The sequence below is a fragment of the Rousettus aegyptiacus genome, unplaced genomic scaffold, assembly GCF_014176215.1.
Source record: "Rousettus aegyptiacus isolate mRouAeg1 unplaced genomic scaffold, mRouAeg1.p scaffold_m13_p_11, whole genome shotgun sequence".
NCBI lineage: Eukaryota > Metazoa > Chordata > Mammalia > Chiroptera > Pteropodidae > Rousettus > Rousettus aegyptiacus.
In genome coordinates this window covers 43345604-43365456 of record NW_023416286.1, presented here as the reverse complement: position 1 = coordinate 43365456, position 19853 = coordinate 43345604, and the positions used below count along the sequence as shown (strand labels likewise).

The 19853-nt window shown below is 32.3% G+C and overlaps 1 protein-coding gene and 1 pseudogene across 1 annotated transcript in view; both read right to left on the bottom strand.

Moving 5' to 3' along the window:
• LOC107501320 (A disintegrin and metallopeptidase domain 3) overlaps positions 1-19853 on the bottom strand; it is an 80347-nt gene that overhangs the window by 36006 nt on the left and 24488 nt on the right. The window contains exons 7-12 of the mRNA XM_036228315.1: positions 15419-15481; positions 13888-13959; positions 13491-13657; positions 12445-12526; positions 3948-4084; positions 795-981 (exon numbers count right to left, since the gene is read on the bottom strand). Of these exons, the coding sequence (XP_036084208.1) occupies positions 795-981; positions 3948-4084; positions 12445-12526; positions 13491-13657; positions 13888-13959; positions 15419-15481 (708 nt within the window). The remainder of the gene's footprint in view (positions 1-794; positions 982-3947; positions 4085-12444; positions 12527-13490; positions 13658-13887; positions 13960-15418; positions 15482-19853) is intronic.
• On the bottom strand, positions 16775-16896 carry LOC118609878 (annotated as a pseudogene).

Here is a 19853-nt window from a genome sequence, read left to right as displayed (position 1 = left end):
TTGGTTCTCCCACAGACTAATATGGCTGCAATCATCTAACCACATGTGTTGGTCTGGAGGATCTGCTTCTTCAAATGCTGAGAGGTTGGACAATCAAAATTAGTAAAAATACAGATTCGGGTCATTCATTTATAATTGGGATGCAATCAAGTTATATATAAGTTTGTTCCTAATAATTAGACAGTTTTCATATACTCTAGGAAATACAGATTATCAAAAAAAAAAAAATCACCATACGTATGTATATAAAAGGCAGGTACAACAAAATTCAATAATTAGTCATTTTACCAAGCACAACTGAAAAATAAAGAAAATAGCAAAAAGCCAAATAAAGCAATAACAAACCAAGGATTATGATTGATTCTATTCTGTGAAAACAAGTTAAAATAAATGAATTCCCCCTGATGCAAGGACTGAAATTAGGAGATGAGGAGGTAAACAATTATACACATTTGATAATTTAGAGAACAAACGCAGTCACTTGGGAGGAATTCAGGAGATGGTACTGATATCTGTGCTACAGAAAGGTGGATGCTGCTCTTCATGGTTACATAATGATGAAAATCTTATTTAATCCATGCTATACTTGCTCCATACTTACACTCTTCAAATTCAGAATGAGTCAGTTACCATATGCCCTATATCTCCTCATCTTAGATATCTGATAAAATAGCTCAACATCAAAAAATAAAAAATAAAAATCCCTCCTCTTTGATATCACATCTATATTTATAAGACTATACGAGAAACACAAAAACAAATATTTAGATGAAATATTAATGATTGTCACGAACCTCTGGAGGGCCACAATCACATTCCTCATGACTTTCCTTAAAGCTATTGCCACAACTTGCTTCTTTTCCTTGGATGTTCGCTTTTGAAACTGTTTGATTCTGAAGACATTTAAATTCAGGCTGTGAAACTATATGTTTAAATTCATTCATGCTGCAACTGCTAAAAAACTTTACACCACGGGAACGTCTAAAATTAAATTATATTCCTTAGGTAAATAAAATAAAATTAGTTCCAAAGTTACATTCTTCAATATAGCACTATTAATTCTGTACAACTTCAGTTTCAAAAAAGCCAAAAGGGCTTTTTTTGCTTTTATTTATGACTTAACACAAGTCATAAATAAAAGCAATGAGTCCCTTTCTATGGTAACTGAATATAATAGAAATCTAGAAAGTAGAGGAAGTGAAGATGAAATGAGCTGGAATATATTAAAATACAACAGTATTTGGCACACAAAAAGCTCTATTTAAGTACAACCTATTATTTATTATTTTTGTTATTATTTCCAAAATCATAATTATAATCATTTTAAGAATATGAAATATATTAGGAAATTTAAATGAAAACTGAAGGAATAGAAGATAGTTGATTGTGTTAATAAAAAAATCAGAAATATTTGTTCTTTGATAACAAAATTAATCAATAAAATATCTACATATTAAGTATATAAAATACATAAGCCCTAGATTCTTTTTTCTTTTTTAATTTCTATTCATCTAAATGTACGGTTTATTAAGTTTTTGTTTAATTTTGTAACAATCTCCAAGTTAGAGAAACAATACAAATGGAGTCCAAAGAATAAATTTTGTTTCCTGAAAAAGTTAACTGTAAGTTGTCAACAAGATGTTTTGGTAACTCTAAATATTTTAATGTATAATTCTTACATAGAAATAAAGTCTCCTTAAACAGATATGTAAAATCAGAAAATAATGAGACATTACTAACACCTAATCATCAAATTTCTTTCAGAATTCCACTTCATCACAATACTGCCACTTTACAGCAAAAAGTCCAGTTCGGAGTCAACCATTGCACTTAATCTTCATGCCTCCTTAAACTAGTCATCTATATTTTTGTTGAATTTCATAACCTCAAAATTTTATGATTATAGGCTGATTATTTGGTAAAATGTCCCTCAATTTTGATTTATGAAATATTTCCTCATAATTAGACTGAGGTTATGCATCTTGGCAACATATCACGAAAGTTTATTTCACTACGTCCTATGATTTTAATTTATTATATTAATAATAAAATTCCCTAAGATCAGATGATTAAAGGTATGTCTGTCAAACTTTTTTTCTTATTAGTTAATAATTATTTAGAGAGAAGTACTTTGGTTTTATGGAAATCTCCCATTTCTAACTCCAATTTATTCTTTTATGTATTTATATAAATATGGGATCATGTCTTCCTATTTGACTATTTTACATTACTATCATTATTACTTATGACATTCAAATCATCATATATTTAGCTATAAGGAAGCCCTTCAAACTGGCTTTTGTGTCCCTTTGACAAACCCACTATTCTTTGAACACCGCCTATATTCTGACACAGGATGTTCCAGGCTCACTTGCACTTTCTCTTCCTTAACCCCCGAATTAATCATTTCTCCAAGGTGCCCCCATTCCTCTTAATAAAGAATGGTATTTTAAAAATATTATCCGAGTGCTATATGTCCTCATTGTTATTAGATTTTATAGACTAAAATACCATGCCGATACTTTTACCATTTGACTTCCATCTTCCCCCATATTCTTTAAATACAGTCCTCTCTAGGTAAGATTCCATCCTAGCCTGGTTTTTATCCCAATATTTCTTCTTTTCTATTCCTACTCCTCCATGTCACTGCTTTTTCCTCAATTAGCCTTTAAATATGAGAAGTATGCAAAGCTATACCTTAAGGCATTTATTTTCACCTTTTTTTTCACCTTTTCTAAATGGTCTGTTGAAAGTTGTAATCCCATCAGTATGCTGATGGCTCACACATTTGAGATCCCTTGTTCTCTGAGATCCTGACCCATATAATTGTGTACTTAACTCTAATGAATGACTCAGCACCCCCAAAGTAACATATACAGACTGCCTCAAGATTAACCTCCTTTTTGTCTATCTCTAAAATATTTGCCTTTTTTTCAATATCTGTAAATAAATCATGAAATCCAAAATCATACAAATCATTCTGGACATTTCCCTTTCTCTCAGTCTTAATTAATTGTTATAATTATTATGAGAATCATCTCCCAAATATTGCTATATTGTTGTTCCCTCTGATATACATTCATTTTAATTTTTATTATCCACACTTCATAATTAAGTAAAAATGTGTTTTGTTACATTGATCATAAAAATTCCAACTCCTGCATCACTATTACAGGATCAGGCTCATTTCTACATATCCTATGTTACCTCCTGTTTCTTCCCCTGAGACTCATTCCTCTTTAGCCTCATTGTATTTTACTTTCTTTTCCTTATGCCTGATATGTTCTTTTTTATAGTCCCAGCTATTTCTTTTGTTTTTCATGTTTATCTCTGCCCCACCCTCCAATCTCCTATTCCACTTTGTTGAGCTCCTCAAGCTTCTTGCTATCCAAATATCACTCACTTGCTTACCCGAAAAGTTTTCAACAAGTTCTTTACATAACCAGATTCATTCCTTCCCTTTCAGGTCCCTAATAATTATTTCTTCAGAGAAACTTTTGTAGACCGCGTTATTAGAAATTTTCCTCTCCCCATGTATTTTCTATTTATTTCCTTCTTGTGCCTATCATAACCTGTTTATATTTTGTTTATTCTTCTCAGCACTTTTTAATTTTCTATCCGTGATGGACTGATATATTTAGGACATATCTATCATGTTAACCACTGGTAAGACAAACATACAATCAGTCACACAGTAAATGCTTATTACATATTTTTAGACTGAATAAATAAATTTAACCTCAAGACTATACTATACTGTACCATTGAATATAAACTATTAAGCACATTGTCTGCAATATGAAATACGCATTTTCTTTAATAAACTTTAAGCACATAAATATTTATTAAAAATATACTTACTCAAGTTATATTGCAAGAGATTTTAATCAAGGACTACTACAAACACTTCCCAAGAGAATATAGATTTGTTAAAAATAACACCTTACATTGCTTGAGGATTCATAATGCATGTAGTTCCTGGACAGTAACAATTATAGATGTCATCATATGTCAATCCCAGATTAATTCCAAGCAACTGCATCATAACAACTGAAAATGCCTCTAAAGTTATCCTCTTTGGATACTAAATTCAAAAACAAAAAAAGGTTGCCTAAGTTAATTCTTCACTCTTTTGATCTTTTCAGTAATTTGTTGACATATTATCTAAATGCAAATACAAATTTAAGAAACTGGTACACCAAAGCTCATTATTTCTTAAAATGAGCTTATGAGAAAAAAATTAGATAAGTTTTGTTTTTTGAGATAGTATCTTTAACCCAAATGACAATGACATGTTCAAAATAAAATTAATGCTATTATATGCTTTTATTCCCTATTACGGATTTAAATTCCAATAATTTTAAAAATGTTTTGAGAAAAATAAGTATTGTTTTGTAACTATACTACTTTCCAAGTGAATACTTAAAAAATACATAAATTTTTGAGTTGATTTGGTAGTTCTGACATCAGAAATAGTTTTAGGAGAGAAAGTCAAACTAGTTTTTTTTGTTTTTTGGTTTGTTTTTAAGGCAGAATACAATGCTGTTCAAGCAGCATTTCTTTAAAAAAAAAAAAATTGATGAGTACTGATGTGAGCAAGACACAAACCCCTGACAATCAATAATCTTTTTACTCTCTGTATAGTTTTTCCTTTTCCATAATATGATGGAGTTGAAATCATACAAAATTTAGCCTTTGAGACTGGCATCTTACACTAATCACTTAAGTTTCTCCATGTCATTAAGGGCTTGATAGCTCATCTTTTCAATCATTGAACAATAATCTTTTATGTGAATTTACCCAAGTTTGTTTATCCATTCATTTAATAAATAATATTTTAGTTGCTTCCAATTTTTGGCAATTTTGAATAAAGCACCTCTAATCATTCATGTGCAGGTTTTTGTGTGGATATGTTTTCATCTCTTTTGGGTAAATGCTAAAGAGAATAATATCTATATCATATGATAACAGTATGTTGAGTTTTGTAAGAAATTGCCAAACTGTTTTCTCTAGCAGCTATACCATCTTACATTCCCATCAACAATGAAAGCGAGCTCCTGCTGCTCTGCATCCTCACAGCATTTGGTGTTATGTTTTGCACTTCCAGTACAATGCTGAATAGGAGTAGTGAGCTGCATTCCTGTCTTATTCCTGATCTTAGAGGGAAAGCATTCCAGTTCTCACCACTAGTGGTGATATTAACTATAGGTATTTTATAGATGTTTTTTCTCAAGTTTAGGAAGTTTCCTTCTATTTTTAGTTTGTTATATTTCTTTAAAATCATAAATGGTGTTGGATATTGTCAAGTGCCACTTCTGAATCTATTGATATGATTATATGATTTTTTTTTAGTCTATTGATGAGGTAGACTAAATTAATTGATTTCCAAGTACTGAAACAACCTTACAAATCTGAAATAAATTTCAGGTATAAGTATCAACAAAAAGATATAAACTATTTTTTTAAATATCTAGCACTGAAATATATAAAATATGAAATAAGAGATCAAGAGATACATAAAAAAATAAGAATGAAAATACAACAGATCAAAACTTTTTGGAGGAGTTTGAAGAAACATGGTGGAGTGAGAGATGTTACCATATCTCTCCCCTTGAAACAACAATAAACTGATCATCTAAAACTCAACAAAATACACACAAAATGCACACCAGCACATCTGAGCATGAAATCTGCATATAAGAGCTACCACAGTTTAGAACCCCAAGTGTCCAGTGGTAGACAAGGAGAAATAAAGAAGCTGCCTCTCACACATGCCAGAGCTCCTTGTAGGAGGAGGGAGAAGAGAGAAGGTGTGGCATCTTCCCTGAACAGCACTGCCTGAGAGTGCTGTGAGCTCCACACGGCCAGCCACAGGGTCCAGTCATCAGGGCAGAAAGCAGAGAAGCAGGACAGCAGAGGAACAACAGTTGATTTTTACTGGCTGCTATTGCAAAACCGAGGCTGAGTTACAGCTGCCAATTGCCAATCCAGAGGGCCTCTCCCCCCATATCCTCTGAGATCAAACACAGTGGAGCCCAGGGAAATCTGAGCAAATGCCACCAAAACTGTCACTAACACTGACAGGGAATGACACTGAGAGTAGAGAGTGTGATTAAACATCTATAAGGAAAAAAAAAGACATTCTTAAGGTTTTATATAAAGCAGGGATCCAAGAGGCTTAGACACCACCTACTGGAAACCAAAAGAAAAGTGCCTTCTTTGCAACAGGCTAAAGAGAGACATTTATATAATAAATCTTCTTTCTGGAAAAACAGCAGAATACACTTATATTAATGCCCAGAAGGAGAAATAGTCCATTAAACACCATAAACAACCAAGGTGACAAGGCATCTTAGAAAGAAAGAGAAAAATCTCCAGAAAATAACCTTACAGACATAGAAATATGCAACTTAAATGACAGAAAATTCAGGATGGTACTTCTGAAAAAATGCAGTGAGTTCAGAAACGAGTCATATCAACAATTTCAGGAATTGAAAAAACAACTAGATGAGCAGAGCTGGGGAATTGAAATCCTCAAAAAGAACAGAATAGGTCTTCTGGAGGTCAAAAACACACTGCAAGAGTTGAAAAATGAAATAGCAAGCTTGGGAAATAGAGTCAAGCAAATGGAGGAAAGTATCAGTGATATCGAAGACAGAAAGCTAGAAATAAATCAAAAGGAAGAAGAGAGAAAACCGAAGAATGAACAATAATGAAAGAGAAATACAAGAACTAGCTGATACCCTTAGGAGAATAAACATAAGAATAATAGGCATCATCAAAGACGAGAAAAAGCAACAGGGACTAGAAAGCATTTTCAGACAAATAGTGGACGAGAATTTCCCAAATCTAAGGAATAAGCTGGAGTTTGGAATTCAAGAAATCAATACAACACCCAATGATCTTAACCCAAAAAGGCCTTCACCAAGACACATTGTATTAAAATTATCAAAAATCAACAACAAAGAGAAAAGAAGATGATAACTTATAAAAGAAAACCTATTAGATTATCGTCGGAATTCTCGGCACAAACCTTACAAGCCAGAAAGGAGTGAAATTAAATGTTCAAATTATTAAGAGAAAAAAAATCTACCAGCCTAGAATAATGTATCCAGCTAAGCTCTCCTTTAGATGTAAAGGAGAAATAAAGACCTTTTCAGACATATAAAAATTGAGGGACTTCTTCACTATGAGGCCTTCACTACAGAAAAAACTAAAAGGGGTCAGCTCTCCTAAAACAAAATGACAAAAAAAAAAAAAGTACATAATTAGGAGTAAGGCAACTATCAGGCAAATAGAATCAGAGGAGTGCAACCCTTACTAAGAACAGGGTATTATAAGCTGAAACAATAAGAAGAGAATTGCTATAGCAAGATAGTAATGAACATTCAGCATACACAGGAATAAATTGAGACAACAATGATTGAAAGGAGGAGAATACAAAGATCCAAATTCACAAAGGGGAATGGAGATAAGGCACATGAAGAAGAAAATGGACAACTGTATACATATTTGTAATGGTACCCACACACCAATGATTCAGAACTGAAGTATGCAGCATAAAACAAGAAGAACCAGAGGGAAATCAACAAAAGCCAACCTAAATAAATAAAACAGACACACAAAAATAAGGAAACAATGGAAACACCAAGCTACCAGAAAGCAAAAGATAAAATGGCTGTAAGAAGACCTCAATAATCACCCTAACTGTAAAAGGACTGAACTCAAGGATATAAAGGCACAGAGTTGCACGATGGATCAAAAAACAAAGCCTAACCATATGCTGCCTCCAGGAGACACATCTCAGTTCCAAAGACAAATACGGATGCAAAGTGAAAGGGTGGAAAATGATAATTCAAGCAAATGGCATTCAGAGAAAAGTGGGAGTAGTGGTGTTAATATCGGATGAAATAGACTTCAAAATAAAAAAGGTGAAGAAAGATACTGAGGGACACTTCATAATGATAAAGAGAATCGTGCACCAAGAAGACATAACACTTATTAATATCTATGCTCCCAATCAGTGAGCCCCGAAATATATAAAGCAATTACTAACAGAACTAAAGAGAGAAACAGACCAAAACACTATCATCGTAGGGGACCTAGATATCCCACTGTTGGATATGGATAGATCATCCAAACATAAAATCAATTAGAAAATAACATCCTTAAATGACACATTAGACCATCTGGATATAAATGACATTATAGAATCTTCCATCCCAAAACAGCTGCTTATACATTCTTCTCTAGTTCACATAAAACATTCTCAAGGATCGACCGCATACTGGGACACAGAGATAGCCTCAACAAATATCTCTGATCATAACGCTTTGAAACTAGAGATCAACTGCAAAAAGAAATCAGGAAGAACGACAAATACATGGAGATTAAACAACAAATTACTGAAGAATAACTGAGTCAGAGAAGAAATAAAAAGGGAGACCAAGAGATACATAGAAACGAATGATAATGATAGTACAACATATCAAAACTTTTGGGACACGGCAAAAGTGGTCATTAATGAAAGTTCATGTCATTACAGCCCTATCTCTCAAAACAAGATCGAGCCCAAATACACAACCCAATGCTTCATCTTAAAACAACAGAAAAGGAGGAACAAATGAAGCCTAACGTCAGCAGAAGGAAAGAAATAATCAAAATTAGAGTAGAAATAAATTAAACTGAAAACAAAAAAATAGAAAAAATAAATGCAACAAAAGTTTGTTCTTTGAAATGAGCAAGAAAATCGACAGCTCTCTGGCTAGACTCACAAAGGAAAAAAGAGAAAAGGCACAAATAAAATCAGAAATGAAAGAGAACTTATGACAGATACCACAGAAATACAAAGGAATGTATAAGAATATTATAAAAGATTACAAGCCACCAAATTCAATATCCTAGAAGAAATGAGCAACTTCTTAGAAATATACAACCTTCCTAGACTGAATCATGAAAAACTGGAAAATTGAAACAAGCTGCTCAATAGCAAGGTAAATGAAATAATCATCAAAAACGCCCAAAAAGTAAAAAGTCCAGGACAGGATGGCTTTACTAGTAAATTCTACCAAATGTTCAAAGGTGATTTAATACTTGTACTTCTCAAACTCTTTCAAAATTCTGAAGAAGAGGTGCTACTTCCTAACTCATTTTATGAGGACAACATTACTCTAATACAAAAACCTGGTAAAGATAACAACAACAAAAAAAGTCAACTACAGACCAATATCTCTGATGAATACAGATGCAAAATACCTAAACAAAATACTAGTAAATTGAATACAATACATCACAAAGATTACACATCACTATCAAGTGGGGTTCACTGCAGGAGCACAAGGATGATTCGACATATGCAAATTGATCAATGTGATGCACTACATAAACAAAATAAAAGATAAAAATCATATGATCATATTGATAGAGGCAGAAAAGCAAGTGAAAATATACAGCATCCACTTAATAAAATAGGTATAGGACAAAAGTACCTCAACAATATAAAGCCCATATACAATAAACCCTCATTGAATATCATACTTAGTGGTGAAAAACTGAAAGCCTTTTTCTAAGATAAACAATAAAATTTCAGAAAAAAAATTCTTTTTGCAATTGCAAGAATAAAATAATTAGGAATAAACTTAATAAAGGATGAGAAGTATCTATATGCCGAAAAGTACAGGCATTACTAAAAGAAATTGAGGAAGGCACATAGAGATGGAAAGATAGTGCATGTAAATGGATTAGAAGAATCAACATAGTAAAAATGATCATATTACCTGGAGCAATATGCAGATTTAATATAATTTTCACCAAAATTACAATGATACGTTCTAAAGAAACAGAACAAAAAATCATCAGATTTGCATGGAATCACAAAAGCCCCCAAATAATCAAAGCAATCCTGAGAGAGAACAAGGCCAGAGATATCACACTGCCTGACTTCAAACTATACTACAAAGTGACAATAATCAAAAAAGTTTGTTTTTTGCAGAAAAACAGACACACAGACCAATGGACAGAATTGAGAGCCCAGAAATAAACTCACACATATTCGGGCAAATAATTTTCAACAAAGGAACCAAAAACATACAAAGGAGAAAAAAAAGCCTCTTCAACAAATGGTGCTGGGGAAATTGGAAAGCCATATGCAAAACAATGAAACTAAACAGTTATTTGTCATCATACACTAAAATTAACTAAAAATGGATCAAAGACCTGACCATAAGACCTGAAACAATAAATCGCATAAAAGAAAACATAGGTACTAAATTCATAGACCATAGATTTAAGACAGGATTTTATGAATTTGACCTCAAAAAAAAGAATGGTAAAAGCAAAAATAAATCAATGGAACTATATCAAACTGAAAAGCTTTTGGACAACAAAAGAAACCATCAACAAAATAAAGAGGTGACCAACTGAAAGGGAAATATGTGTGCAAACAACACCTCCTATAGGGGCCTAATATCCAAAATATACGAAAAACACATACAACTCAACAACAAAAAAACAATCTAATTAAAAAATAGGCAGAGGACCTGAACAGACATTTCTCTCAAGAAGACATGGACAGACATTGAAATAATCATGCTAAGCAAAATTAGCCAGAATGAAAAAGTTAAAAACCACATGATATCATCTATATGTGAGATATAAACCTAAATGCAACAAACAAACAGGACAAACAAGCAGAGACTCATGGACATGGACAATAGACTAGTGGTTACCAGAGGATGAGGGGGAGGGGGAAGTATATGTAGTAAACAGGGTCAAATATGTGGTGACAGAAAGAAATCTAACTATGGGAGGAGAACACACAATATAATATATATATGCCTTACTGTTAAATTGTATACCTGAAACTTATTGGATTTCATTAACCAATGTCACCAAAAATGAATAAATTAATTTAAGAATCATAGAATGTAGTTTCAAAATATAATTAATGTAATCAACTGCATAAATGATTAAACTTTTATTGATAAAAAAGACATGCATAGCCTACAGACATATGAAAAGATGCTCGACTTTACTAGCTTTTAGGGGAATGCAAATCAAAACCATAATGAGATACCATCTCACACCTGTTAGAATGGCTCTTATCAACAAGGCAAGTAATAACGAGTGATGAAGAGGTCGTGGGGAAAAAGGAACCCTCATACATTGGTGATGGGAATGCATATTGTACAGACACTGTGGAAAACAGCATGGACGTTCTTAAAAGAATTGAGAATAGAATTACCATATGACCCAGATTTCCCTCTCTGGGTATCTACCCCAAAATTTTGAATACATGTATTCATAAAGATATATGCACCCTGACGTTCATTTCGACATTATTGATGGTGGCCGAGACATGGAAACAACTAAAGTGTCTTTCAGTAGATGACTGGATAAAGATGATATGGTACATTTATACAATGGAATATTACTCAGCCATAAGAAAAGATCAAATACTGCCATTGACAACAACAAAAATGGATTTTGAGATTATCATGCTAAGCAAAATAAATCAGATAGGAAAAGTAGAGAAACATCTGATTTCATTTTCATGTAGGATATAAAGTTGAATGCAACAAATAAGCAAAACAGAAAAACTCAGACACAGAAACAGTTTAGTGATTACCAGAGGACAAGGGAGTAGTGCGGAGGGTAGATAAGTGTAAAGGGTATCAGATATACAGTGACATAGGGAGATTTGACTTTGGGTTGTCAACACACAACACAATACACAGATCATGTATTATCAAATTGTATACTTCAAACCTATATAATTTTATTAACCAATGTCACCCCAATAAATTTAATTTCAAAAAAATCGACATTGGTATCTCAAGGAGATGTCCGCATTTCCATATTCATTGCAACATTATTCACAATAGCCAAGATATGAAAACAACCTAAGTGTCCACTGACAGATGAATAAAAAAATACATATGTAATACATACTGGAATATCATTCACCCATAAAAATAATGAAAATTACATGAATGTACCTGGATGGTACTATGCTAAATGAAACAAGCCAGACAGAGAAAGACAAATATTGCATCTAAAAATGTCATACTCACTGTAGCAGAAAGTGAAATGATGGTGGCTTGCCAGGGGCTAGAGGATTTGGAAAATGCTCAAAGGCTATAAAAATTCAGTTATGCAAGATGAAAAGCTCTGGAGATATGTTTCATTCCAATGTAAAGAAACTTAACACAACTAAACTGTACACGTAAAAATAATTAAGAGAGTATATTTTATGTGATATGTATTTTACCATTATAAAAATCTTTTAAAACCTGTGATATTTTAGTTTCAAAATCCATAAAAAAAGCATTTTCTAAAATTCTGTCAAAATAGCATGGTAGATACACTATATATACTTTTGTTTCTCAAAGTATATATTAATTTTTGAAATGTATAAGTACTGAAAGATGGGAATAAAATGCATACCAGAGCAATCCCTGCAGCAAGCTTTGGATCACATGCCATTCCATGATATGTTGCTCCCACATAATTAGGAGAGTTCCTATAACTAAATAATACATTTTTTGTTGATAAATGCATTTCAAATCATTAATGACTTATTGAGCATTTAAGAATTAAATTCTTCATTAAAGCTTAGTTGTCTTTAAAATGTGAATAATACATATCTTGCCCAACACTTTCACTACTTTTGTATTTAGATTCAAAAAATTAATCAATGCCGCTGTCACCACTGGACCTAAATAATTCTAAGATGTTAAAGTCAGGATAGCTTACTGTCATGATGTGCACATAGTGAACCCTTAAATTGTGTAAGAGCATTGGATTGGAGGGCAAGCAGAGAAAGAGACAGAATATGCAGTAGATTCACCAAGAAAAAGACACAAAGAGGATATACGAGCATCCTCACTCGTTTAAGTTCTTAGTGTTGTTCCCCAAACTTGACCTTAGATTCCATAGGAGATACCAAGAGATTTATAAATGTATTCCATAATGCTTAAACACTTCGGAATTGTGTTTTTGGGTTTCTCCATCTAAAATAATCAAATTATTAAAACAAAAATCTATATAAAGACTCTTGAAAGATATGGTGCATGTAATTAAATAGCTACACCTTAGGTTATATAAAAATACCAAAAGGTAGTCACATTACCATTTTAATGTTTTGTTCTAACCAGCTTCATATGTTATTACATTCCATTAACTTACTTATATTTTATTTAATATTAAAATGATGGTTTCAATTATTTCCCTCTGAGAAAACTTTTAAAAACACAGACGCCTCATGTTTATCCTAAGGCTTTCTATATTTTCCAGTTCATTACACTTCCATAGGTAAACAGTCCACTCAGAATAATGGCCTACCATGATATTGTGTCTTACCTTGTTATCTGACTTTTATATTTTGCACTCTTTTTTTTTCAGGTGTCTTATTATACATAATAAATTTTGCATATAATTTTGATAGTTAACATCAAATGATTTGTTATACCCTATATCAATAAGATACTTACATTAATAAGAATGCCATATCATGGGACCTTTGAATTAAAATTTTTTCTTTCCATGACACAAATTTTTGTAGTACTTCATTAGCATCCCCATCAGATGGAATTTTATTTTGATCTGACCAGAGCTCCAAAGATGTTAACTTAACAGTCAATTTAAGCTGGGAAAACATCTGAAAATAGAAGATACACAATATACAGTTTAGGTAATCATAAACGTAGCATTACATTTCTTACATAATGCTAATATATTCAATTTACTGTTAATTGTATATAAATCCATTGGTGGGTGAAACTGCTTGGCAGGACTATACATTTTATAACAATGTAAATGCTATTTATATAAATAATGTTATGGCGTTAATAAAGTGTTTCTTATTTAAATATAAAAATAAGTACTTACAGTGTTGATAAGACCGAAGATATAGACAACTTTCTCAGCTGCAACTGCCACTTCTGAGCCCATATAATCATACTAAAAGACAAAGTTGGTTTCTTAATCACTAGTGAAAATCACTAAACTACCATATTTTAAATGCACATAAAATGTTACAATAATGTAGTGCTCAACTGAAAGGACACAAGCAGAATTAAATTTACCAAATGCTTAATAATTTGTAGACATAAAATAAACCTAGGGCCTTTATGTATTAATCAATAGTATTAAAGTGATATGGTTGTGATTACCTTTCTCTTTACACATATGAAAACTAAGGGTAAAAAGTTAAGGTTCCAAGATTACATAATGCTAAGGGTGAGAACAAGTACTCAAATCTCTAACTAAATACTAAGTCTTTAGTTAACAGTAGTGAACAATTTCAAGAATATTTTCTCAGTTAAAAGAACAAAAGTCATAAGATTTTCTCAAACATTTCAAATTGTGTATGTGTACACCTATTTCAAAATATTTGCAGAAAGCATAAAAAGTGGCAGCTAGGATCTTTAATAATCTCCAACAAGTTTGCATAAGACTACTGGCAGAAAATAAAATGAAATGGATAGAGTTCTCTGACACACACACAAAAAAAGAGAGAGATGCTATCCTACTAGCTCTTTAAAGACGGCTTGCACTTTGCAATTTCTCTATATGTAACTTATTCCAAAAAACCATGTTGTCTGTTTACAAAATACAGCATGTGTGGTATAAATGAAAGTGATCCTTTGCAAGGCTAAACATATGAAAAGCAAGAAAAAGAAATTAAAATATAATTATTGAAATGAATTTTCATATGTTGATAATCACAAATTATCAATAGCCCAAACACCAGGTTAATAACAAAGACTGTAAAACAACCCAGTATATACAGATTAAAATTCTTTTTTAAAAACCCTACCTTCTTAAAAGGACATCGAAATATGAATCGAAGCATGAAAATATATACCAGGAAAAGCTGCCCAGGTAGCTTTGCTAAATATTTCCATATCTAAATGAATATTCTTATGAATAATTCTTCCCATTATTAAAATATAGGATGCTCACTAGGGAACCCATATGATTACAAAGCATAAAATATTTTTATAAAAGATAATATTTAATAACAAGGATCACCAATTGAATAATAAATAAAATAGCTTGTTTTAAAATGGAAATCAACTTAAGGAAGAGAATTTCACCCAAATCTGGGGTGGATTCAGAAATATCTGCAACTAGTTATAATCCTATAGATTATAGTGTAGTAGAAGCCTTCCCTGTATATAAAGTTATACATTGTTTCTAGAATTCCATACTGATTTAGAAATCAATACCATAAACTCTGGTCCCCCTATTTCAGTATAGAGGCAATTGACATTTCCTTATGTCCTGCTATATGGAGATACATATTTTGAAAAGAATAAAATATATCTATATTACAAAAAAGAAAATTTAGTTTTCTTATTTCCTTTGAATTTAAATACAAAACAAAGATACCATGAAATATATCAATAATGCATACCAAGGCTTTATCCATAATAATTTGTATTTTCAGAGTTCTTTTCAGTTGCACATCTGAATTTTCCTGTGAAATAGAGGACGTGAATTAAATACATTTAAAAATTTTTTGATATTGTTTGTAATTATCATATACATTACATATGTATATAAGGAGAAAGTATAGATACACAAATTAATAGATATGGATAGATAATAGATGATAGATAGATAGATAGATAGATAGATAGATAGATAGATAGATAGTAGTGATAGGTAGATGACAGATAGATGATAGACAGACACAGAGACAGACAGACACAGACATACAGAGAGACACATAGATTCATAAAGATATATAGATAATATGAAAATATTTTAGGATCAAATCAAAAGCTTGTACTTTATATTCTTGATAATTAGAATCCTCGAAAAAAGTGACTTAATTGAGAGAGAATTCATAATTCCTCTCAAAACTTTTCTCTAAGATCCTCCCCCAATCTTCAATCTAAACTCCTATCAACTTTGTCCCAAACATTGCCTCTATTTTCTCATTATTTTTATACCTTTAATTATTTATACTAACTTCACTGTGGCTTATATTCAATTAAGTGCATCCACTTTGAGCATATGGTTATATGAACTGGTATTTACGGTAAACCCATGGAACCATTTCAATAAGTAAGACAAAGAATATTTCAAACACCCTCTTCTAAGTCAATAGTCCACATGGATCAAGGCAACCAATGAGCTGCTTTTTTTCAACATAGGTTATAATATTTGATTCTAGAATTTCATACAACTGGAATCAGATGACATTTCTACTTGGCTTCTTTCACTTGGCATTCATCTGTTATTGTAATTATTAGTAATTCACTAGTTTTTATTGCTAAGTAGTGTACTATTGTAGAAATACATCAAAATTGTTTATACATTTACCTGTTGATCATTTGGCTTATGTAGACATTTTAAATTATAATAAAAGCTGCTATAAATATATACAGGTCTTTGTGTAGTTATAGTCTTTCATTGTTCCTGGTAAATACTTAGGAAAAGAATACATCAGCATATGGTAAGTGTGCATGTGTAAAGTAGTACAAAAGTACCAGGCTATTTTTTGAAGTAGTTTGATTATTCTGCATTTTCACCAAGATTTAATGAGTGCCCATTGCTCCACATTCTTGGGTATATTTGGTATTGTCAGTCTTTTTCATTGTACCCATTCTTGTTAGCCTGTATTGATATCACACTAAAATTTTTATTATTTATTTATACTATTTTTTTATTTTTAGGCAAGGCAACTTTTGGTTGACCTCACAGATTGCAAAGACCTTGTCAATTTACAATCCCTTATATTTTTATTTTTATTTTTTATTTTTTACACCTATAGCACCTAGTCTTCCTAGGTGAAGGTCTCCCATCCAAGTACTAACCAGGCCCGACCCTGCTTAGCTTCTGAAATCAGACAAGATCGAGCACGTTCAGGGTAGCATGGCCATAGACTCATTGAGATTTTAATGTGCAGTTCTGTTATTCACATGCTATGGATCATGAATTTCAATTCTCCTAAGTTTCCTATTAGAAAGTTTATGTTTAGCTTTGGCACTGAAGTCTAGGCTCTAGCTTACTTTTTTGAATAAGGGCTGAGACTCATTTTACTCCATATCGATACCCAGTTACTTAGCATCATTTATTGAAGAGATCATTCTTTAACCTTCCAAACTCTGTAGCCAATAACATGTGGGTCTACTTCTGATCTATTCTGTTGCACTGTTCTGTATGTCTATATTTATATTAATAGCAAAATATGTATTTCCAAAGTGGTATACAGTTATACGAATTGTAGGGGTTATAGCAGGGGTCAACAAACTATAGCCCACAATATGGCTGCCTGTTTTGTAAAAAATATTTTATTGGAACATAGCCACACCCATTTATTTACATATTTATTTATATATTGTCTATGCCACCTTTATGCTATGAAGGCTGAGTGAAGTAGCTGTAACAGACCATATGCCCACAAGCCTAAAATATTTACTATCTGGTCTTTAAAGAGAAAAACACTTTAAGTCCTCCATCTTGATCTTTTTAAAGCTATTTGAATATTCTAAGATATTTAAATCTTCTTATGAATTTGAGAACCAATGCTACAAAATGTTTTCTGGAATTTCTGGAACATTGAATCCATGTCAATTTAGAAAGATGAACATCTTAACTTTGTGAATTTCTTTTTTTACACTGTCTCTTCTTAGTCCTGATAGCTTTGGTGGAAATTTTCTATTACGGAGTTAAGTGACTAAAACCATAGGGCTAATTTTACTTTTAAAAATGTGTGCCCTTTATTACTATTCTTACTCCTATTGCACTACCTAAAATATTTAGTAAAATGTTGACTCTAGTGAGGGCAGGGAGCCTTGTATTATTCTTAAACATAAGGACTGTTTTAGTCATTTCAGTCCATAACAGATATACCATAGACTAGGCGGCTCAAACTCCTATCTATTTCTCACAGTTCTGGAGGCTGGGAAGTTCAAGATCAAGAAACTACAAATGTGTCTGGTGAGAGAACTCTTCTCAGTTGAAAGATGGTCATCTTCTCTTTGTATGCTCACATGACAGAGCAGAGAGATCCTGTGTCTCTTCATTTTTTTTTTAATAAGAGCATTAATCCCATCACAAGAGCCACATCTTCATGCCTTAATCTAACTGTATTACATTCCAAAGTCCTAACCTCCTAATTACATCTTATTAAGAGAGTTTCAACATATGAATTTTGAGAGGACACAAGTACGCATGCAGTCCATAATAGGGGCAAAATATTCAGTCATTACCATTCATTAGGTTAGCTGTAGGTGTTCTTTTTTCATTAGGAAGTTTTCTATTCCTAGGGGTTTTTTTTGTTTTTGGTTGTTTTTGTTAGTTTGTTTGTTTGTTTTGTCGTTTTTTTTTTTTATCATGAATGGGTACTGAATTTGGCTCAGTGATATTTCTGGAACTACTGACATTATCCTGTGGTTTTCTACATAAATCTGTTAAATTGTTTGATTCAATCCCTACTTTGTGGTACTGGATTAAGTAATATAACTTCAGTGTATTATAGATGCTATAAACTCAGAATATTTGTGAGTAGAAATGCTTCTATAATAGCAAATTGACTTGGTAAAAATTGTTAGGATATGGTATATCCCCTAGGAAAGCCATACTTTATGTATCGCCTAGATAGACATTCTTGACTGTCTTGTAAGCACTTCATTTTGGCAAAGGCTAAAGTCAGTTTGAGTTCTTCTACCTTTGTGGATGATGTTCCTTGAGGCCAGGATGCTTATTTATCTATAAAGTCCAATATATTCAATTTTTATTTATGAAGTCCAACATATTAACCACATTATACCTTAGTGTTGCCAGTTTTCGTCAGGGTTTCTTGGGAAAATTTTCAATTTAGGCCTCATTTACAAAAAATTTTATTCCTAATAACTTGAAATATTTTTTATTATGTTTACTGGGATAACATTGGTTAATACAATTATATAATTTTCAGGTGTATATTATAATTTAACATCTGTATATTCTATTGTGTGTTTACCACCCAAAGTGCAGTTTCCTTCAGCTATCATATATTTGATCCCCTTTATTCACTTCATCCTTCCCCTCTCCCGCTATGTTTGACCCCGTTTTTGCCGTCTACCTCCCCCCCTCTCCTCTCCCGACACCTACTCTCTGGTAACCACTGATCCATTGTTTATGCCCATAAGTCTCTGCTCATCCTGTTCATTTGTTGCTTTTAGGTTTATATCCCACATATAAGTGATACCATGTGATTTTCAACTTTTTCTGTCTGGCTTATTTCGCTTAGCATGATTATCTCGAGTTGTATCTATGTTGCTGCAAATGGCAGTATTTCATCTCTTCTTATAGCTGTGTAATATTCCATTGTATATATGTACCACTGTTTCATTAGCCAATCCTCTATCGTAGGACATTTCAGTTGCTTCCATATCCTGGTCACTGTTAATAATGCTGCTATGAACATAGATGTATGAATATATTTTCAGATATGGGTTTTCAAGTCCTTGGGGTAAATACCCAGTAGAGGGCTTGCTGGATTATATGGTAGATCAGTTCTTAGTTTATTGAGGAACCTTCATACTGTTTTCCATAGTGGCTGTACCAATTTGCAGTCCCACCAGCAGTGGATGAGGGTCCGTATTTCTCCACATTCTCTCCAGCATTTGTTATTACTTATCCTGTTAATTATAGCTATTCTAACAGGCGTGAGATGGTATCTCATTGTGATTTTAATTTGCATTTCCCTAATAGCTAGTGATGTTGAGCATTTTTTCATATATTTGTTGGCCATTTGTATGACCTCAAGGGAGAAGTGTCTGTTCAAGTCCTCTGCCTATTTTTTGATTGGATCATTTGTTTTTAGTTGTTATTGAGTTGTATAAATTCTTCGTATA